A 24,274-nucleotide genomic window follows, 5' to 3' on the forward strand; every position below is an offset into this window, starting at 1 on the left:
CTTTGTTTTTCATTCTCTCAGAGGGTGGCGAACCTTTGGAGCTCTCTTTCACAAGAGACTCTTTAAATATCTTCTACGCTGAGCCAGATAGATTCCTGATAAGCAAGAAGGTGAGAGGTTACTGGAGGAAACGTGGCATTGAGGTTACGATCAGATCAGCCATGATCTTATTGGATGGAGGAGTGGGCTCGAGGGGCAGAGTGGGCTGCCCCTTCTCCTAATTTGTATGTTTGTGTGTATTTTCCTCTTCTTCACAGGTGCCTGGTTCAGTTACGGGAGGAGGCTTCATCCGATATCCACATCACTTGAAAATCCAACGGGCACACAGAGGCCCACGCCCCGTTCACTAATCCATGGTCAACTGGGCTGAGCATACCCACCTACAAGGCTTAGGCATTGCCAGTGGCTATAAATGAGTTACTGGGGAATGACTAGCATTCATACATCTGCATTCCAATAAGAAAGTTTTAAGGAGATGAAGGAAGAAACTAATGAGGCCATATGGATGGCACGCTGGCACGGTGGTTAGCATTGCTGCCTCACTTCGCTGTGGAACCTGGGTTCAATTCCGGCCTTGGGTGACTGTGTGGAGTTTGCATGTTCTCCCTGTGTTTGCGTGGGTTTCCCCTGGTTTCTTTCCACGTCCAAAGCTGTGCAGATTAGGTAGATTGGCCATGCTAAGTTACCCCTTAGTGTCCCAAGAGTTGTATGCAAGATGGATTAGCCATGGTAAATGTGTGGATTTATGGGAATGGGGTGGGGGAGAGTGCCTGGGTGAGATACTTTGTCAGTAGGTAGAAGCAGACTCAATGGGCCAAATGGCCTCTTTCTGCACTGTGGGGCTCTATATTAAATGAAGGGCACGGTGGTTAGCTGCCATTTATGCTTTGAACCTAATTGGGTGGCACAGTAATTAGCACTGCTGCCTCGCAACACCAGGGATCCAGATTCGATTCCCGGCTTGGATCACTATTGGTGCATTCTGCACATTCTCCCCCGTGTCTGTGTGGCTTTCCTCCGGTGCTCCAGTTTCCTCCCACCGTCCAAAAGACATGCAGGTTAGGTGCATTGGCCATGCTAAATTCTCCCTCAGTGTTACTCGAGCAGGTGCCAGAGTGAGGCAACTAGGGGATTTTCACGGTAACTTCATTGCAGTGTTAATGTGAGCCTACTTGTGACATTAATAAAGAACTGAACAAGAACTGTATTACCACTGAAGCAAAAATTATTGGCCATATTTAACGTAGTCCAAAAATTGAACCACATAGGACTTAGAAAGATGTTTATACGTGGAGAAAACCATGGCCCCAGTGGTGACGGAATTATTTTCCATGTTTAAAACAATGAAAATGACAGCGAAAGCTCGATTTGACACATTTATGACTAATTACCCAAATGTTATTGTCTCTGTGAACAGCTTGAAAGAGACCAGCCAACTATTGTCTCACACATGGCTCACACATGGGGGGAAGACTTCAAGTGGTGCTGGGCCAGACAGATGTTTGCAGAATGAGAGCTATCAAATTCACACGGACACAAACTCTAATGGAGTCCAGCCGGCAAACAAGCAGCAATGGGCAGGGGTTGTGCATTACTGAGGACACCCAAGATGGTTTGTGACCCAATGCACAAATGTTACAACTGGTTGAGTGAAGAATATTTTGCCCTATTGGTTTTCATTGGAAGGAGTTTACAAACATACAAACCACCCAATGAATTGGTGATGTGGGGAGCCGGTGGCCTAGTGGCATTATCGCCAGACTATTAATCCAGAAACTCAGCTTGTAACCTGGGGACCCGGGTTCGAATCCCATCATGGTAGATGGTGGAATTTGAATTTAAAAAATTGAAATTAAGAATCTACTGATGACCATGAAATCATTGTTGGAAAATCCCGTCTGGTTCACTAACGTCCTTGAAGGAAGGAAGTCTGCCGTCCTTTCCTGGTCTGGCCTACATGTGACTTGAGGCCGCAGCAATGTGGTTGACTCTCAACTGCCTCCAAGGGCAACTAGGGATGGACAATAAATGCTCAGCCAGCGATGCCTGGATCCCACGAATGAATAAAAAAGTTAGGCTATTTAGCCCCTTGAACCCACTCTGCCATTTGATAACATCATTATTGACATGATTGTGGCCTCAGCTCTACCTTCCTGCTTACCCTCCACTCTCCCATGCCCTTTGACTCCCCAGTCAATCAAGGATCGAACTAACTCAGCCTTCACAATGACCCTGCCTCCAGTCCCGGGGGGAAGACAATTCTATATTGAACCTCAGAAAAACTTTCTCCTCATCACCATCTTAAATGGAAGAGCCTTAATTTTCAAACTGTGATCCCCGTTGTAATATGCCTTTAAGGGATTGCAGCATGACATCACTATGAGGGAAGAGTGTCATACGATACAGCCTTAACCTGGAGCAGGATACACACACACAGACGCGCACGTGTATGTCACACAGATAGCTCTGACATCTTCAAACTTTCTGTCCATATATTACTGTTCACATCTGTCTAGAATTAGTAAATGAATCCAAAATGTCTTTGCACCTTTCTTTATGTGAAGATACTGTGCAATTTTGATATATTTTTTGTTTAAGGTGGTGTTTTAAAAGGTAGTGTTTTGTTACAAGGGTTGATTTATCTGGTAAACATGGAGCAGATGCTAAGAATGCAGACTAATAATTAATCTTAGCTTTGAATGTGTTACTTCGAGGCAGGGGGTGGAATTTGGCTGAGCAGCACTGAAAACACTCTCACTAGTTACAACTGGTCCCATATTTACTCCAAATACCATCGCTTTCCCCTATTTCAAGAACAACTCGCTGCTAAATCCAACTCCTCGCAATGAATCCTTCCTTGCTTCTTTGAGGGTGGCACAGTGGTTAACACTCACAGCACCAGGGACCCAGGTTCGATTCCCAGCTTGGGTAACTGTTTGTATGGAGTCTGCACATTCTCCCTGTGTCTGCGTGGGTTTCCTCCGGGTGCTCCGGTTTCCTCCCACAGTCCAGAGGTGTGTGGATTATTTGAATTGGCCATGATATATTGTCCATCAGTGTCAGGGGAATTAACAGGGTACATATATGAGGTTACAGGGATAGGGTCTGGGTGGGACTGTCCCACCCAAGATCAACAGAGCTTTGCTGGCCCGTGTCCTGCCCGCTATGAATCCTGTGCCAGGTGGGACAGGAAAATTCCACTCACTTGATGTCCCCAGTGAGTCGAATAATCCGGCAACATGAATGAAAAATGCTGGAAATAGTGAAGGCAGCTAGCATCTGTAAAGGGAAGAAATGGCTGAGTATTTGGGGTATAAGACCTACCTGGAAAATGAGCCTCCCCATTGTTTCTGTATCCCTCTGTGCTATTCACTGCCCATCAGTTATAATGTAACTCGACACTCAAAGCCCTGTGTGCCACTAGTAAAGCTCAGCCAGTCTTTGAGATTTATTCCTGTGATTAATAATTAAGTACACATCTCCCAGACTTGTGATCAAAGCAAGAAGTGAGTTTCCACAAGCAGATTTCATTATCCGTGAACTGACAGTAGTTGACACATTCGTGGAATCAAAGAGTTGAGGAGGCGGCCATTTGGCCCATTGAGTCTGCACCGACAACAGTTCCACCCAGGTTCTATCCCCGTAACCTCACGCATTTACCCTGCCAATCCCTCTGATACAAAGGGGCAATTTAGCACGGCCAATCCACCTAACCCGCATATCTTTGGACTGTGGGAGGAAACCGGAGCACCCAGAGGAAACCCATGCCGACACGGGGAGAATGTGCAGACTCCGCACAGACAGCGACCCAAACTGGAAATCAAACCCAGGTTGCTGGCCCTGTGAGGCAGCAGTGCTAACCATTGTGAAACTGGGCTGCATCAGAGTGCCTGCTTTAAGTTGGCAATTAGGAGAGGCATGGGGGAATGATTGGGGAATTACTGCAAGGGTATAAAATCCAGTTCACGGGGGTGTTGTGGGGAACGAGAGGAATCCATGAATTTACTCTGTAATTTCGGAAACAAACCTGGTTTAAGGAAAGGACCGGCTCCAGATTGAGCCTTCCCTCAGCATGTGATTCGTGGATTTAACAAAGTCGACTCAAGACGTGCACTCCTGCATGTCTCGAAGGAGCAAAGCAGCCCTGAAGGAGATAGTCATCGACTTCAGGAAGCGTAGTGGAGAACATGCTCCTGTCCACATCAATGGGGACAAAGTAGAAATTGTTGAGAGCTTACATTTTTTAGGTGTCCAGATCACCAACAATCTGTCCTGGTCCCCCCATGCTGACACGATAGTAAAGAAAGCCCACCAATGTCTCTACTTTTCAGAAGGCTAAGGAAATTTGGCATGTCAGCTACCATTCTCATCAAATTTTACAGATGCACCATAGAAAGCATTCTTTCTGGTTGTATCACAGCTTGGTGTGGCTCCTGTGCTGCCCAAGACCATTAGAAACTGCAAAGGGTTGTGAATGTAGCCCGATCCATCATGCAAACCAATTTCCCATCCACTGACTCTTTCTACATTTCCCACTGCCTCAGAAAAACAGCCAGCATAATAAGGATCGCACGCACCCAGGATATACTCTCTTTCATTGGTAAAAAGACACAAATGTCTGAGGACATTTACCAACTAACACAAGAACTGCTGCCATCAGACTTTTGAATGGACCTATCTCACATTAAGTTGATCTTTCTCTACACCCTAGCTATGATTGTAACACTACATTCTGCACCCTCTCCTTTCCTTCACTTTGAACGGTATCTTTTGTCTGTATAGTGCACAAGAAACAATACTTTTCACTGTGTACCAATACACGCGACAATAATAAATCAAATCAAATCCTAGCTGCTGGGTAGACATGGTCGCAAGATGGCTTATACCTGCGAACAGTGAGTGTCGGACATGGGGGTGGCGAGGGGGTGGGGATTGGTGGGACTGATCCACAAAAAGAAGTACCAGGGGGTTGAGGGGGAAAAAGGAGAAAAGGAAAATAATATTTGAAAATTCTCCTGGCAAGAGTGGGGCTTCCTGCGTCCTTCTGGAAAGACCATTGGGAACACTTCAGGCTGCTTGACCTGTGAGTTACGGTTTGAAAAAGGCACGGATTCTCACCCCTGAGCCATCTCTTCCGGAATGGGGAAAGCCACATGTGGCAAATGGCTATTACGTGGCGTTTTCCCAGCTTCAGCCCTTTGCCAGATCTGCCTCATAAACTCTTTTAAAGAAAACACAGAGTCCTTTAAAGGATTACATCAATCGGGTTGTAAGACTGTGCAGGCTGCTGCGCTCGGAGGCTGCATGCGGCAATTGAAGACGAGAACAGATGGTGCATTCCAGATTCTTTAACACCACTGATTTTAACAACGTCTATTAACTCCCATGGAAAGTTCCAATCGGCTGCTGTCTCATGGCCTCAGTTTGCCCGTATCCAGTTTACAATACTGGCCGGCTTCGTAGGCCAGCGACATCTTAAAATTATTCCTGCTGCCCAACAGACGCGATGTTCCTTGTTTGTAGAGATTGAATTTCTTTATCTTTGACTGTGCCAGCGTTGAGAATTACTAAAAGCTTCATTGTGTGCCCACTGCGCTCCCCCCCAGGCAATATTTTTTTCTCCCGCTACTGGTTGGAAACTTGAATTCTGTTCCTGTTCCCTAACCGAACATGCTTACGTAACTACTATCTTTAGCTCCTGATGCTGAATAAAACCTCAGAGAAAGACCTGACATTGTCGACTGCCTACACATGTTACACATACAGCGTGACCTGAAAGCACACCAAGGTCCAATTTACATGTGGGTGCGGGGTCTTTCAGGCATTCAGCAGAGTATTTTTTTTTCCCCCCTCCGTTCTGGTTTCCTGTGTACAAGTTTAATGCTCTATTTCTCATTCAGGAGCCATGGCCCCACTGATTCTTTTCCCCACCCGTGCGTGGGTGGAATTTTGGTACGTACACCAAACAACAGGAGGTGAAATGAGCAAATTATTGTGGATGCTGGAATCTGAAGCAAGTATGGAGGACGCTGGAAACACTCAACAGGTCTGCCAGCATCTCTTAGGAGAGAAACAGAGTTAACGTTTTGAGTCACAGATGCTTAAACTTTTATTTGTTATAAAAGGAGTTAGGCCTGTTTGAGCCTCTCAGTTGCAGTTCAGTAGAGACACGAGTTCTACTTCTTCATAAACTACCTTGACTTCTTTGGTCTAACTCCACATTCAATTCTCCATCAACACCCAGTGCCATCTGTAGCCCCTTTATATATCAGTGACATCAAATTAGGACTTAAGTGGAAGGTCTGTTAATTCATTCCTAACAAGGCTCTCCAGCCCTCACCTTGCAATCCATTTCTTCCCATCCCCACTCACCCACACACCGTGGTCCCTCATATGCTCCATGCCAACTCAATGCCACTTCATGCTCTCCCAGCCACTCCCCATTGCCTCTCTCAACTCAATGCCAACCCTTGTCTCTTCTATTTCCATTCACCCAGTGTGCATTATCAGGGGAGGTGATGGCCTAGTGGTATTATTGCTAGGTTATTAATCAGAAACTCAACTAATGTTCTGGGGACCCAGGTTCAAATCCCGCCACAGCAGATGGTGGAATTTGAATTCACCAAAAAAGAAATCTAGAATTAACAATCTACTGATGACCATGAAACCATTGTTGATTGTTGGAAAAACCCATCTGGTTCACTAATATCCTTTAGGAAAGAAAATCTGCTGTCCTCACCTGGTCTGGCCTACATGTGACTCCAGAACCACAGCAATGTGGTTGACTCTCAGCTGCCCTCAGGCAATTAGAGATAGGCAATAAATGCTGGCCAGCCAGCGATGCCCATGTCCCACGAATGAATTAACAAAAAACATAACCAGTAATAATATAACTATGGTGAGCGTGGAACTGTTAAGAAAACACCCATTCTGAAATATTCTTCGAAAACGTTGTTGTCCTCCAACCCTATAGAAATGATGATCAGTGTTAAAGCATCAATAACAGAGGCTCTAAACATTTTACACTTGTAAATCCTGTCCAAATAAACATTGAAACATTGACAAAAGAGATGACAGAAAGAATGTATTATAACCACATAAAGATGTCAAACAAAGTCAACAATTGTCAAAACAAAATCTGTGCTTGACTTATGCTTTTATTGGCCTGAGCCCTCAGCAATGCATAACAGGGAGAGGTAACCCTGCAAAAGAATGAAAACATATGCAAAGACTAGTCACAGACCTCTCCTTCACAAGCTACCTTTCTGGAATAAAACAGGAGTGCTTGAGGGGGGTTACCCACATTTCCAACCATTCCACATTGTGTTCTAACGCTTGTTGTGTAGGGAAATGGTTAGGGAGACCACATAAGCGGTATACTACACTGATACTTGCCTCGTATTGACGTCCCTGGTCTGCTGCACGGCCCCATGTAAACCATTTATTTACTTTACTAACATAACCCAATAAGTTAATGCAAAAGATGTGAAGTGTACTTGATCCCGGGGTAAGTTTATACATATTATAAAACATATCTATCTGAGCTAGTAGTTCTGTTCAGTTAGTGACATAAATACAAGACAAAAAGTTTATATGATTGTGTGTAAGATATTGATTTATTAGTCACAAGTAAAGCTTAATGAAATTACTGTGAAAATCCCCTAGTCGCCACACTCCGGCGCCTGTTTGGGTACACTGAGGAAGAATTTAGCATGGCCAATGCGCCTAACCAATACATCTTTCAAACTGTAGGAGGAAACCAGAGCACCCGGAGGAAACCCACGCAGACATGGGGAGAATGTGCAGACTCCACACTCCACACAGACAGTGATCCAAGGCTGGGAATCGAACCTGGATCCCTGGCCCTGCGAAACAGCAGTGCTAACCACTGTGCCGCCATGCAGTTTGTGATGGTGCAGACTGATAAAGGGTCAATAGATTCAGAAACGAGACTCTAGGGGGTTAAAGATGAACGATTAACTGATGGGTGCATTGGTTTGTTAAATTCTCTGTCAATGTACCCACACAGGAGTGTGGCGACTAGGGGATTTTCACAGCAACTTCATTGCAGTGTTAATGTAAGTCTGCTTGTGACACTAAACAAATAAAATGTGTGGGTTAGGTTGATTGGCCAGGTTTGAGAGATTCTCAGGGCATAGAAATATTAAGTTTTCTTTGCTTTGTTCCGTCTGTTTGGCTTCACTTTCTCCCCACAAAAAAAATCCAAAAAAAAATCACTTCAAGACTATTCCACAAATCAGGTTAGCGCTCTGTCAGCATTATTTTGCAAACTGAAAGAATATATGCTATTCACAAACCGTGTCCCTAGTGTCTCATTACCCATTAAAAATGCTGAGAATGGCATCCTCCTCGCTGCTCCACACAAAGCCAGGATTTTCAGTAACAAACGTATTATTCTTTCTTTAAATACAACTTGCCAACCAATTTCTTGCAATAAATGACGCACTAGTAATCTTACTGTAAATAAGAGTCAACACTGAAACACGATGATGAAACCACATGACCAATACCTGCCAAGTGTCTCGAGCTGAGGTTAAAATTCATAGAATCCCTACAGCCCTGAAGGAGGCCATTTGGCCCATTGAGCCTGCGTCGACCACAATCCCACCCAGACCCTATTACCCATAACCCAACATATTCACCCTGCTAGTCCCCCTCGCACTAAGCGGCAATTTACCCTGGCCAATCAACCTAACCCGCACATTTTATTTGTTTAGTGTCACAAGTAGACTTACATTAACACAGCAATGAAGTTGCTGTGAAAATCCCCAAGTCGCCACACTCCTGTGTGGGTACATTGACAGAGAATTTAACAAACCAACGCACCTAACCAGCATGTCTTTTGGACTGTGGGAGGAAACCGGAGCAACCGGAGGAAACCCAGGCAGACACGAGGAGAATGTGCAGACTCTGCATAGACAGTGACACAAGCCATGAATTGAACCCGGATCCCTGGCGCTGTGAGGCAGCAGTGCTATCTATTGTGCCACTCCATTTATCATAAAACCCTCCAGTGCAGAAAGAGGCTATTCAGCCCATCGAATCTGCTGGGGAGAACATTGAGACTCTGCACAGTCACCCGAGGCTGGAATTGAACCTGTATCATTGGTGCTATCAGGCAGCAGTGCTAACCACTGTGCCGCCCCATAATTATTTCAAACAATTTGGTAATTAATAATACAGATGCAGCAGCTGACATTCATTGTGTTACAAAAGCCTCTGAGGTCAAAAGTAATGGAGCACGTTAAAATATTACCACACTGCTGAACTAATGGGCTCCTTTCTAAGTATTCACTGCAGTGCAGTAAATGTCACTTCATTCTCCCAGCCATTCAGAGCTGCTCTTATTGTCTGAACATTGAAAGCTAGCTTGCCAAATATTTGGATACCTCGCTAACTACCTCAAGTTACAGCTGATTCAAACACCTGAAAGATGGCCAGAAACTTTAGTCTGCCTACATTGACGCACTGCACCGCACTTTCGACAGGAAATGTAGTGCAAGGAGAAACTGCAGCGTCAGCTATTCATTATTGCTAACCTGAACCGATCCATAAGAACATCCAAGTACGACTGCTTTTTCCTCCCACAAGTTTTAATATCTTTTTTGGCTCCCTTTTGGCCTCAAAGTGATGTTTGTCATTACCGAACACTAAAGAAGACTTAACGTGCCATGGCATGACTCTCCAACTGGTTATTGTATTGGTCCAGTTGGATGGGACAGTGGGTCATGGGCTTTAGATGGTGGGCTGGGAGGGTGGGCTGGGAGGGTGGGCATTGGAGGGTGGGCATTGGAGGGTGGGCATTGGAGGGTGGGCTGGGAGGGTGGGCATTGGAGGGTGGGCTGGGATGGCGCCCTGGGATGAATGGCCGGGATGGTGGGCTTTATTGTGGCCAATCAAAATAACCTGTATATCTTAGGACTGTGGAGGGAAACCGGAGCACCCGGAGGAAACCCGTGCAGCCATGGAGAAAACGTACAAACTCCGCACAGTCGCCCAAGGCTGGAATTGAACCTGAGCCCCTGGCACTGCGAGGCAGAGGTGTTAACCGCTACATTCACCATGCTGCCCAAGGCATGTCTTAAAGGAGGAAAGTGAAGATAAGATGGAGAGTTTGAGAGGGGGAAATCCAAACCTTAGAGACATGGCTGCTGAAGACATGGTGGTCAACACTGATTAAAATAAAGGATGTGGAAGAGCGTGGGCAACTCAGCAGTGCCACCAGCTGGTGCTGCCTTCCCTGCCTGCCTGCTGCCCCCTCTCTGTTTCAAAACAACCATGACATCCCCTGCTCCCTCACTGGAGCTGCTGCTTGGAAGCACCTCCAATTTCCTCAGTTGGGAAGGGGTTAATTAACCATCAGCAAAAGGCTGATGGCTCCACCAAACGGCCCACAGATTGGGTCTTACGGAAATTGACTACTACCCAGTCTAGTGGGGAAGACAGTCTGTCTGATTCTGGCCCCTCCATTGGAAAAATTCTCCAACAGCCATGTTTGGGGATCCAGTCTACCTCTGTGGGGGGCCAGTAAAATTCAGTCCCCAGGCTTTGCACGATGTCCCAGGAGGGCAGCATATAGATGAGAAATGGGGAGGGTCCGGGGTCCATGGAGAACACCAATCGTTAACAGTGCAGGAGTGGGACAAGAAACAATCGTAGGCAATGGCTGAATAGATAAGGATGAGAACTAACTTCCTGGTTTACAGAAGAAAAATGTTTAAGAAAAATGAGTTAGGTAGCCATTCTAAATCATGAAGGGGTGAGACAGAGTAGGAACATATTCACCAGAATTTTACCGCCCCACCTGCCGTGGGAATCGGAGTGGGCGAAGGCAGACAATGGGAAGATGCGTTGACTTTGGGTGGGATTTTATGGTTTTGGATGAGCCAGGCCGTAAAATCCCACCTATTGTTTCCAGTAACTGAAGGGCTTAGATTGAAAAGGATTCAGATATTTATTAAATATAAAAGGTATAAGACGGAGAATGGAGAATTGGTTTTGCACACAGCGAGTTATCAGAGATGGTGATTGATATAGAGACCTCTTAATAGATAGTAAAGTATAGCAGGCACATAGGAGGAGGGCAGCTGTTTTTGTGAAGGATAAACACCAACACAGCTAGCCTGAGTGGCCTACTTCTGTCTTTATAAATTCTACATGAGAGAAACAGTTCTTAAACTACACAAGGAAAGTAATTGAAAGGATTAAATTCACACAAGTTTAAAGATCACAAAAGCTGCAATGAGAAAACAAAGGTCTTTGTAAAAGTCTTCGCAGATAATCACCAAGGCCGTTAGTCTGACAGAATTCATTAAACCAGATATCTGGAACTGGAAGAAGAGAGTGATAGTCACAGAGACTGACACAAAATGGGACATCATTACTAACTTGTAACAATGATGGATTAGGTCAGCTAGTATGATCACGTCAAGATCATTCACAGATATTATAATTAAGCAAGCATGAAGTGATTGTGATTGATTTTAATATCTGGACCTTATGAATGATGTAACCTCAGCCAATAACTGTGAATGGATTGAGATAACTCCTATACCTTGATTGGTATATACTAATTACTTGTAACTGAATCTGAAACCGTAACTGCTCATGTATTTCTGAATTCTGAGCTCTGGCTAATTACTGGCACTGACTACAACTGTCTAGAATTCTTGTTATATAGCTAGCATTAAAACAGCTGTTTAAAAGAACTCTGTGACTTGGGCTGGTCACTTGAAGGGTAAAGTTGTGATCAACTTACAGGCTGACATCAAAGTCAAGAACAGTAATTACAGCCAAGAAACAGGTCATATAACTCACTAGGTCAAATGTTATTCATGAGTCTCCTCCTAACCTTAAGTCACCTATACTTATTAATATATCCTTCACTCTATTGATTGGATGTCCTCCTACATGCATCTAGTTTTCCATTCTTTCCTGGGGTTTGGGTACGCTGGCAAGACCAACATTTATTACTCACCACTAACCACCCCTGAGCTGAGTAGCTTGCTAAGTTATTTCAGGGGGTGGTTCAGAATCAACCACATTGCTGGGGGTCTGGAGTCACATACAGGCCAGAACAAGTATGGATGGCAAATTTCTTTCCTTTTACTGAACCAAATTGATTTTGAGAACAATCACCATTACCAAGTCTATATTTTAATTCCAGATTTACTAACTGTAAGTTTAGTTAATTTATTAATACCAGTTGCCATTGTGGGGTTTGAACTCATGCCCCCCAGAGCATTAGCCTGGGCCTCTAGATTACTACTACACCACTGACTCCTCACCTGTGGGAAGTGTAAAAGGAGTCAATGGATGGGAGGCTGGTTTGCATGATGGATTGGGCTTCGTTCACAACCCTTTGTGTTATCTTGCAGTCAGAGCAGGAGCCACACCAAGCTGTGATACAACTTTAGCATCCGGGCAGCAGTGTTTTGGATTGAGCTCAATTTTACCAAGGATGCCATGTCAATTAACCCAGGTGGTAGAGAGTTCCACATTCTGATCACTCTCTGGATAGAGTGTTGTTCTGGATAAAATATTATTCTGAATAGCACAATTCTAGCACTGAAAATGTGTCCAAATTGGAAGTAAAGGTTCTGGATAGCAGTACATTTTGGGATTTAGAGAAGAACTTTACAATGAGACCTTCAAAAGCCTGTCTGTCTGACTACCGTGAGTTTAGCTATCTGCCGTTATGCCTCTCTGCTCCCCTTCAGTGACTCGGGCAGTATCAGGCAGTGTACCGATTATTATTTTTCCAACTTAAACTCTTCTTCTCTAACTGGGGATTGATGGTTTTCTGTCTACCATGGCTAACCCCTCCCAGCTGCTTGTTTATATCCTGACATAATGCAAAAAATATTTCAGTTTTGCTGGAAGGTTGGTTTTTGTAAACTGTGGACAGTGCGGGTGAGGATTATAACCTTGGCTTCATGTTTTCTGGCAACGCCATCCAGCGTATCACTGGAGTGTTAACTCCTCCATCACACACCTGGGAACAACTCTCAACATTCAGACTATATGACAGCATTACATGGCCACTGATAGGACAAATGATAAAGAGTGACATCCCATAATACATCCTGTAAATCTAAGGCAATTTTATAATCCAATACTTTCCTGCTGCCTCTCCTGCCTTGTATCCTCTGTAAAATTGAACTCAATCCAAAACACTGCTGCCCGGATGCTAAGGCTGTATTCACAGCTTGGTATGGCTCCTGCTCTGACTGCAAGAAACCACAAAGGATTGTGAATGAAGCCCAGTCCATCACGCAAACCAGCCTCCCGTCCATTGACTCCGTTTACACTTCCCATTGCCGCGGAAGAGCAGCCAGCATAATCAAAGACCCCACGCACCCCAGATATTCTCTCTTCCACCTTCTTCCATCGGGAAAAAGATACAAAACTCTGAGGACATATACCAACTGACTCAAGAACAGCTTCTTCCCTGCTGCCATCAGATTTTTGAATGGACCTACATGTATCTTCCTCCACACCCTAAATTGCAACACTATATTCTGCACCCTCTCCTTTCCTCCTGCTTTGTGTACTCTATGCACGGTATGTTTTGTCTGTATAGCGCACAAGAAACAATACTTCTCACTGTATCCGAGTCCTTGTGACAATAATAAATCAAATCAACATACATTAGCTTAGTCCCTCTTGCCCCATCCTTAACTAATGAACAAAGATCAGTAGCAGATCTGGAGTAGGCCAGGTCCTGCAGTCAGTGGGTAAACATTTGGAAACCAGTTATTGATGTTGGATTTTTCTTCTAATATAACATATGTAAGCAAATATTTTGTTGAAAGAGCACCAAGTTGGCTGCGACCGCTGCTGTGAAGACTGCACAAAGGCAGAGGGGGCTCAGTACGCTTCCCAAAATACAGGGGATTGCTGCAAGATAGGCAGATCACAAGTCCCACGTCACAGTCTTCCTTTGTACGCTGTGGCTTGCAGTAAGCAGTTAATATAGGATGTGAGCCTAGACTCTCTGCAACTGGAATCAAATATGCTGCGGCAGCATAATGTGTCTTTTTTGATCCTCTTCAGCACCTGTTATCATTCAGATGTTTTTTGGCTCACTTCCACCGATGGTACTGCCGCCACAATTAATGATACTCAACAGACATTCCTTGTCCTCGAGCTGCCACGCAACAGCGCTGAAAACTCCAAGAGGAAATTCCCTCAGCTGGGAAATGACTCACACTTCCTCCCCTGAACCAGGAATTATCAAAAGGGGAGAAATAAAATGTGCAATTTAACTGTTTCGCTGAGACACCATAAACCACGAGGACAAGTGCAAGTGCTTTTTGAACCCCTCTCAATTAACCCATATTCTCATTGGAATAGGTATACACCACAGTCTCTAAACTAAGCTGACAGCACTTAAGGTTGGCACGGTGGGTTAGCACTGCTGCCTCACAGTGCCAGGGACCTGGGTTCAATTCCCAGCTTGGGTCACCATCTGTGCGGAGGCTGCACATTCTCCCCGTGTCTGTACGGGTTTCCTCTCAAAGTCCAAAGACATACGTGTTAGGTTGATTGGCCACGCTAAATTGACTCTAGCAGGGTAAATACATGGGGTTACGGGAATAGGGCTGGGTGGGATTGCTGTCGGTGCAGACTCGCTGAGCTGAACGTCTCTTTCTGCACTGTAGTGATTCCATTCTATGATTCTAAACATGCAATATCTCAGAAACCCTGCAGCATGTGGGGTTGGGGGGTAGGGCCTGGGTGAGACTGTTGTTGGCGCAGACTCAATGTGCAGAAGGCGGCCACTGGGCCCGTTGAGACTGCACTGACCACAATCCCACTCAGGCTCCACCCCCCAACACATTTACCCTGCTAATCCCCCTGACACTAGGGTTAATTTAGCATGGCCAATCCACCTAACCGGCACATCTTTTGAGTGCGAGACGAAACCCAAACACCCGGAGGAAACCCACACAGACGCGTGGAGAACGTGCAAACTCCACACAGTGACCCAAGGCTGGAATTGAACCCGGGTCCCTGCCCTGTGAAGCAGCAGTACAAGCCATTGGGCCACCCTGCTGCCCTAAATATGGATTTATGAACTCCCACGTAGACACCCAAGCCGGGAATCGAACCTGAATCCCCAGAGTATTGGCCTGGATTGCTGGATTACTAGACCAGTGCTAATACCACTACACCACTACCTCCCCTGGCGATAAGGATTCTACGGTTAACTCCAATGGGAAAAGTACTTTGATTGATGCCATTATTTGCTCTTCATGGCTGACAGGGAGAGTTTAATAAGGAATGAGTTTACAGTAGGAAAGAATTCAAAAAATTGAGATTAAACAAATATACTTCCGTAGCAAATCACTTTTGTGATCCAGTGTCCCAAAATCCCACTGCGTGCATGCAACAAATGGTTTGAACCTCACGTACCCAGAAGCTTTCCAATTGCCGGAGAACTGAACTCTTGTTGGCTTTTTTCCCCCTGGATACTCTGGATTAATTAACCCAGACCAAGATTGCCTCGAAGATTCCTGCACTTGACACGTTTTAGTTCAAAATATTGCAATCACATAACACTCAGAACTTTAAGCAGCAAGAATAAGTTTCAAAGTCAGCCCATGAAGAAAGCCATGTCTGTGTAACACATTGCTCTTGTCCTCTAATTTACATTTACTGTAACCTGAGTGGCAGGATAGAAACAGTTCCCATAATCAACACAAGCAGGATGTGCGGTGGAAGCAGCTCAGTCTGCGAGATGTTATCCTAAAATCCCCACAGTGCAGAAGGAGGCCATTCAGCCCATCGAGCCTGCACTGACAACAATCCCACCCAGGCCCCATCCCCCTAACCCCATCCATTTACCCTGCTATTCCCCCTGACACTAAGGGACAATTCAACATGGCCAGTCGACCCAAACCACACACTTTTGGACTGTGGGAGGAAACTGGTGCCCCCGGAAAGAACGTCGCGTGTGAAATACCAAGCACAACATCACAAAACAGCCTTTGTTACGGCCTTCGCAGCCATGGAGAAGGCGGGTTAATTTCTTAAATCCGTTTTCTTACCTGCTAGGTCCTCTTTGGATGAGACCAGGCGAGGCGAACTGTTCCCTGGTTCTATCTTCAAAGATAGCCTGTACATCGAGCGAAAAGAGGAAAGAAACAAACACAAGGCTTGAGTTAAATCTGTGTAAGCTCATTGATTACAGAAAGTAAAATAGAAAATGTTCACTTAACCTCTAGAGGGTGAGCAGGAAGTGCACACACTCTCTCTCTCTCTCTCTCTCAAGCAATGTCACTAGGTTGATTGCAAAGACATTCGTTCATCTTTGGACCATTAAGCATCAAACACACATCTGATCTCAATCACCCCACTAAGGGCCTGGACAGCCTCATGAGGAGTACAGAGTTTTTTCAGGAGATAACGATCTACAACCTGTCATCCTGAAATTTTTTTTCTGGGTCGAAGAAGCCCTTTCCACACAGATTAATAATCATGGACCCACCATCTAAGTTATGGCACGATACAACAAGGGAAGGGTGACATGGTGGCACAGTGGATAGCACCAGGGATCCGGGTTCGATTCCTGGCTTGGGTCACTAACTATGTGGAGTCTGTACATTCTCCCTGTGTCTGCGTGGGTTTCCGCCAGGTGCTCCGGTTTCCTCCCACAGTTCAAAGATGTGCGCGTTAAGTTGATTGACCATGGTAAATTGCCCCTTAGTGTCAGGGGACTAGAAAGGGTAAATCTAGATAGGGTAAACATGGGGCTATGGTGATAGGGGCTGTGTGGGATTGTGGTGGGTGCAGGCTCAATGGGCTGAATAGCCTCCTTCTGCACTGTAGGGATTCTATGAGAGCATTGCATGTTAAGGGAGCCTTAACATTGCTTCTAAGGGAACAGACATTTCACTTTCCTGCTGATCTCCTCAGGGAGAGACAGCCATCCCACTCTGTGTTGCACATGTGGACGTCTCACTCTGCCCCCAGCTCGGGGCCTGTTCTATAACAGTGTTCCGTGAACACTCTGAAAAGTGCCTATGTGGACCTTCAGGGATCCACAGACCCCAGTTTGAGAGCCCTTGATTTATACCACAGGAACAAAGGAAACCGATTAACATCAAAACATTTATCTTGGACAGGAAGGCGTGTCAAAGAGGACGTGTACTGAAATGTAGGAAATCATTTCTGGTGATGTGAAAAATATTCCATTTTCTTTTCACTTGGTTAATTGGCACCATGACTTCACTGACTGCGGCATTTAAATAGCAACCTTTTCCCTGTGTCCTTTGCATATAGGGACAGATCCCTTACTACATGATCAGCTCAACAAACCATAGAGTGGTGACAGCACTGGAGGAGGCCATTTGCTCCATCATGTCCATACCAGCCCTCTGCATCAGCTGCACACCTCATCCCACTCCCAGCCTTTTTCCCATAGCCCTGCAAAAGTTTTTTTTCAGATCCTTACCCAATTCTCTTCCAAATGCCACGGTTGAATCTGGCCCTGCCATGCTCTCAGGCAGTGAATTCCAGATCCACTCCCTCCAGAAAAAGGTTCTCCCTCACATTGCCATTGCTTCTTCTGCCAATCACCTTAAAGCATTGGTTCTTAACCCGTAGGCCAAAGGGAACAGTTGCTCCCTGGCCTCTCTGCCCTCATGACTTACAGCACAGCAGGAAAAGGACTTTTAATCTTTGCCTCTCCAAGGTGAACTCACTTTGAAATCCACCGCCTCTCAACCTACATCTGTGACCTCTTGTTATTGGAACTGAATGCAAGATGGCCGCTTCCAGTCAGTGCCACACGGTAGAGGAAGCATGACTACAGCCAGCCAGGTAGGACCCTTAGCACACGATTGCGTTTTAATTGAAAGATCATCCAATCCAAAGCAGCTCACACAACCCTGCTAAATTTCTTTTGGTGTTCTATTTGGTTATTATTAGTGTAAAGAGAGTGAGATGATGCCATGGGGAGAGGGCAGGCATAATGACTTTAATCAGGCAATTGAGGTGGGCCTGTTAGAATATAAATTCCCTGATTAAGGGTCCACCCGGTGCAGAGGGGGGGTGGGGAGGAGGACGACCCCCTCGTGAACCTGCTCCTGGGCCTGGCAAGACATTCCATCTACAGGTCCAGGCGGCAGGCGATCGAGGGGGCCGTCCAACCTGACTGTCTGCCCCTCTACCACGGCTATATTTGCAGCTGAGTGTCCCTGGAAAGGGAGCATGCAGTGTCCGAGGAAACAGTTGATGCCTTCCATGCCCGCTGGGCACCGCGGGGACTGGGGGTATATTATTGACCCCTTAAATCACATTTTAATTTGATGTTTTAAGTTTTCTTTCCGCTTTGTCTTTTGTTTTGGGCGATTCCCCTCCTTTTCGGGAGCTGCCCCTTTTCAGCTGTCCCTGAGTTAGTTTGATTTTGTGTATTTGGCTGGGTGACAAAAGATGTCTCTGATTAAGGGCCAAATTGATGCGCCAATCAGGGAGCTTCTTGCTTTGCATTTAAGCAGGCGTGTCAGTTCCTCTGGGACTCCTAGTATAGACGGCTAACTGAAAGCACTCTGCATGCTTTTGGCGAAGGGATTTCTGCTTCCAATGATTTATTACAGCAGGGCAGGGTTGTACCCTCTTGTCTCACTTTAAAGGCCTATACCCCAGACCTGCATCTACTCCAGCAGCAAACCCAGGTGTGTTATTATGGTGAAAGCTCAGAGAAAGCTTGAGGAGTATAAGCCAACTGAATCAAAAGGCTGTCTTTTCTGCTGTATGATGTATGTAAGATATAAACCAGGTTAAAACAAATCATTTCTTCTTGTTTTATGAAACAAACAGCTTGAGAGTGGGTCAAGTTGTGACGCACTTGAGTACTTTGGACAATATAAATCAAAACATTTCATAAACAACATCCTACGCCAGAGATTGCATTCCAGTCTTTCACAACCAGTTTTTATCATTTATAAAGATAAATATTTTCATTTCATTGCCTTTACTAATATTCGCCATTCAGGATTTGCCATCGAGGTTCACATTTTCCAAATCTGCTGCCATACTATTACAGCTTTCGAACTTTCCTTCACAGCAAATGTTTTTAACAAGATTGAGTGACCGACGCTGGCCAGAATCGGTCGCTGGCCAGATCCTGACACACAATTGACCAGGATCATGGACCAAAAGATAAACTAAATCCAAAGGTTTGAATCTGAGACAGAGCACAGGAAAGACAAAGAATCTGGTGAACTGGTGCAACAACAATAATCTCTCCCTCAATGTCAACAAAACGAAGAAGATAGTCATCGACTTCAGGAAGTGCAGCAGAGGACACGCCCCTGTCTACATCAATGAAAACAAAACAGAAATAGTCAAGAACTTCACGATTTTTAGTGTCCAGATCAAGAATAATCTGTCCTGATACCCCACCCCCATGCCAACACTATAGTTAATAAAGCCCACTAACACCTCTACGTTTTCAGGAGGGTGACATGTCTGCTACAAATCTCTCCAACTTTTACAGATGGGCCATAGAAAGCATTCTCTCCTCTTGTATCACAGCTTGGTATGGCTCCTACTCTGTCCAAAACTGCAAGAAACTACAGAGGGTCGTGAACAAAGCCCCATCCATTACTCAAACCAGCTTCCCATCCATTGACACGGTCTACAATTCCCACTGCCTCGGAAAAACAGCCAGCATAATCGAGGACCCCACACACCCCGGACATTCTCTCTTCCACCTTCTTCTGTCGGGAAAAGGAAGCTAAAGCCTGTGGTCATGTAGCAACTGACTCAAGAACAGCTTCTTCCCTGCTGCCATCAGACTAAATAGTGTGCAAGAAACAATACTTTTTATGGTACACATGTGACAATAATAAATCAAATCAAAACGTTTGAAGAGAAAACTCTGCAAAATATACAGCTAACCTCCGAGGGTGCCTGAAGAAAGATTTTACTTGAAATATTAACTTGTCTTTTCTCTCCACAGCTGCTGGCAGAATTGCTGCAGATTTCCAGCATTTTCTATTTTGCTTCATAGAGTCAAAGAGTCAGACAATATATAGAGGAGCCCTTTGGCCCATCAAGCCTGCACCCACAAAACTACACCGAAGCTATACTCATCCCAATTTCCAGCCCTTGGCCTATAAGCCTTGAAAGTTCTGACATTGCAATTGTTGATCCATGTACTTCCTAAAGGCTGTGAGGTTTCTACCCTCCCAGGCAGAGCTGACAGGGGAGAGGAATTGGTGGAAAAGGTTCACCTGTGGGGTGAGGAAATGTTCAGTGTGCAGGTTCAGTCAACAACCCGGCCTCTGTCACTGAGCTGGCCACACTCCTGCCTCTGTGGCAGGAAATGGTGATTCCGGAACCTGTCTCGAGGTGAAACCTCTATCGGCTGTCTGGTGCAGTGGTGGAACACTGCCACCCAGTCAGAGGCGCCAACTCTCCGATGAGACGTTAAGCCATCTGCTCTCTCAGGTGGAGGTAAAAGATCCCACGGCACTACCTTGAAGGAAAGCAGGGGAGTTCTCCTCAGTGACTTGGTTAATTGTTATCCCTCCAGTCAACCTCAGAAGGAGTCAGATTAGTTGAAAACATCTTGTTATGATGAGACTTGTGGACTTTGGACCCTGTGCAGACTGGCTACAGCATTCAATCAGGACAAAAGTGTGACCGTGTGAGAAGCCCTTAGCAGACCCTGAGCTTGGGAAAGGCTTTATATGAATGTAAGTTCTTTAGTCGTATGAATTTGTTGATTATCTTGGGTGCGTCAACTTGCTAGTCAACAATACAGAAGGAAGAAGTCATCATGTTTATTTTTTGTTGGAAGAGATGTTAAGATGTGCCAGAAATGTCCCATATTCTGAGTTTTTTTTTCATTCATGAGACATGAGCAATGCTGGCATTTATCGCCCATCCCCATTTGCCATTCAGAAGGTGATAGTGAACTGCCTTCTTGAAATGCTGATACAACTGAGTGGCTTGCTAGGCCATTGTAGAGGGCAGTTGAGAGTCATAAAATCCCTACAGTGCAGAAAGAGGCTATTTGGCCCATCAAGTCTGCACCGACCACAATCCCACCCAGGCCCCAGCCCCCTATTAGTACATATTTATCCGCTAATCCCTCTAACCTGCAATCTCAGGACTCTAAGGGACAATTTTTAGCATGGCCAATCAACCTAACCCACACATCTTTGGACTGTGGAAAGAAAACAAAGCACCCGGAGGAAACCCATGCAGACACAAGGAGAATGTGCAAACTCCACACAGACAGTGACCCAAGCCGAGAGTTGAACCCAGGTCCCCGGAGCTGTGAAGCAGTAGTGCTAACCACTGTGCTACCACATTGCTGTGGCTCTGGAGTCACATGTAGGCCAGACCAGGTAAAGACAGCAGATTTCCTTCCCTAAGGGACATTAGTGAACCAGATGGGTTTTTCCAACAATGTTTTCATGGTCATTGGTAGATTCTTAATTCCAGACTTCTAAAAAATTTGATTCAAATTCCACCACTTGCTGTGACAGGATTCGAACCCAGGTCCCCAGAACATTAGTTGAGTTTCTGGATTAATTGTCTAGTGATAAGTAAGAAGTTTCACAACATCAGGTTAAAGTCCAACAGGTTTACTTGGAATCACGAGCTTTTAGAGTGCTGTTCCCTCATCAGTAACCTGATCACTCACCTGATGAAGGAGCAGTGCTCCGAAAGCTCATGGTTCCAAATAAACCTGTTGGACTTTAACCTGATGTTGCGAAACTTCTTACTGTGCCCACCCCGGTCCAAACACTGGCATCTCCACATCGTGGTTACCATCGAGGGAGAATAGTGCCAATGTTTTGAAACATTGGCTCTATTCTCTCTCCACAGATGCTGTCAGACCTGTTGAGATTTTCCAGCATTTTCTGATTTTTGTGGCCACAGAAAGAATTTGCATTTCCCCAAAGACAGTGGCATCTACATAGAAACATAACAGCACAAAGAGGCCCTTCGGCCCACAAATTGCACCGAACATGTCCCTACCTACTCGGCTTACCTATAACCTCTATCTTACTAAGTTCCATGTTCTTATCCAAAAGTCTCTTAAAAGACCCGTGTCTTTGTTGGTTTCCTCTGAGTGCTCCAGTTTCCTCTCACAGTCCAAAGATGTGCAGGCTTGGCCGACTGGCCATACCAAGTTGACTCAAGTGTCAGGAGGATTAGCAGGGCAAATATGTGAGGCCACATGGCTGGGTCCTGGGGGATTGTTGTCGGTGCAGGCTTGATGGGCGAAATGGCTGAGTCTTAACTGCTCTCTGACAAAGCTTAGCTCAGTTCTAACAAATCACAACAGAAAGAATAAAAAGGGATGGACCACCAGTTCATCTAAAGATGAACCAAACCAGATATCAGCCATAATAGATACTGCAGCATTGTCCAAGGCAGCAGAATCCTTCTCCCGGCTCACTGCCCGTCCTCACGGCTCAACTGTTCTTCCCTGATATAACCATAAGCATTACTAGCAAAAGTCCACATTAGTGCAAACAGTGCAGAAGTTGAAGCTTCTCATTAGTGTATTCAGTGGGAGTTATGGCAGTGTGCTCGGAATATTGATGCCATTGACAAGCTTTGCCACATACAAGCAAATAAACTATTTTAATCCACACCTGGCACCTCTCCTCTGTGCTGTCCACATTATACAGTCAAAAAACGTTTGAAGAATTATTCTTAGTTCTTTTCTGGGATCATTAACATCACAGGGGGTGAAACGGAAGAATTAAGTCTGAAAGCATCAATCAAGAAATGAAAAAAACAACCAATCTCCCTTCCCCCTCACTGGCAATGACACCCGCCTGTAATTAGTCTGCAGAAGGTGTATTTAGGATAATTTGGGGTCAGAACAGAGCTGGAAACATTCCCAAAGCTCAAGTCGAAGTAAACCCTGCGTGTAACAACCCACATTTCACAAAGACTGGGAAAAAGGCAAGGAAGTGGTGTGGGGATGAGATGATCGGCCATGATCATATAGAAGGGCAGAGCGAGCTCGAAGGGCAGAATTGCGGACTCTTGCTCCGAATTCCTATGCTCCTAAAGACAGACCCTTTTTGTAAAAAAAAGTATTGACATTACAGAAACAGGCCCTTCGGTCCAACAGGTCTGCGCCAGTGTTTATGCTCCAAGCAAAGACCTGCCATCCTTCTTCATCTAACCTCCTCAATACACCTTTCATTTCCTTCTCCGTTGTGCCTATTCAACATGTCCTTACATGTATTCATGTTATTTACCTCCACCATTCCACGTGGGAACGAGTTCTGCATCTCAACAATTCAATGGGTAAGGATGTTTCGTTTTGTTCATTCTTTCACAGGATGTGGGCGTCGCTGGCTAGGCTGGTATTTATTGCCCATCCCTAATTGCCCCTTGAGAAGGTGGTGGCGAGCTGCTCCTTGAACTGCTGCAGTCCTGAGATGTAGGCACACCCACAGTGCTGTTAGGGAGGGATTCCAGGATACTGACAGTGGGGGATTATTCAGCAATGGAATCCTAGAGTCATAGAGGTTTACAGCATGGAAACAGGCCCTTCGGCCCACCGTGTCCATGCTGCCCTTATTTTTTAACTCTTAAGCTAGTACCAATTGCTCGCATTTGGCCCATATCCCTCTATACCCATCGCATGTAACTATCTAGATGCTTTTTAAAAGATAACATTGTACCCATGTCTATGACTACCTCATTCCAGACACTCAACACCCTCTGTGTGAAAAAATTGCCCCTCTGGCCCTCTTTGTATCTCTCACCTTAAACCTATGCCCTCTAGTTTTAGGCTCCCCTACCTTTGGGAAAAGATAATGACCAGTCAATCTACGCCCCTCATTTTATAGACCTCTATAAGATCACTCTTTAGCCTTCTACACTCCAGAGAAAAAAGTCCTAGTCTAACCAGCCTCTCCTTATTATAACTCAAGCCATCAAGTCCTGTAACATCCTAGTAAATCTTTTCTGCACTCTTTCTAGTTTAATAATATCCTTTCTATAATAGGGTGACCAGAATTGCACAGTGTATTCCAAGTGTAGCCTTACCAATGTCTTGTACAACTTCAACAAGGCGTCCCAACTGTTAAACATCCTGTTAAACATCAAAAGGAGATCAGGGGTGGGATTTTCCCTTGCTCCGAAACTGGAAAATCTTGCCTGAAGTCAACCAACCTTTGCATGGTGGCCCCCCATTCCCCCCTCCACCCCCCCCAGTATTGCTGCATGGGGGAAGAGGGACCCGAATTGCCAGGACAAACTA

The 24,274-nt window shown here is 45.3% G+C and overlaps 1 protein-coding gene across 2 annotated transcripts in view; it reads right to left on the reverse strand.

The window, feature by feature from the left end:
• Positions 1 to 24,274, reverse strand: part of ralgps1 (Ral GEF with PH domain and SH3 binding motif 1) — a 710,183-nt gene that overhangs the window by 143,376 nt on the left and 542,533 nt on the right. For both annotated transcript variants that reach the window (XM_080211962.1, XM_080211961.1), the window contains exon 12: positions 16,074 to 16,141. In XM_080211962.1, coding sequence (XP_080068088.1) covers positions 16,074 to 16,141 — 68 coding nt within the window. The remainder of the gene's footprint in view (positions 1 to 16,073; positions 16,142 to 24,274) is intronic.

The sequence above is a fragment of the Carcharhinus amblyrhynchos genome, chromosome 25 (genome assembly GCF_965287045.1).
Source record: "Carcharhinus amblyrhynchos chromosome 25, sCarAmb.v2.hapA, whole genome shotgun sequence".
In the NCBI taxonomy this organism is placed as follows: Eukaryota; Metazoa; Chordata; class Chondrichthyes; order Carcharhiniformes; family Carcharhinidae; genus Carcharhinus; species Carcharhinus amblyrhynchos.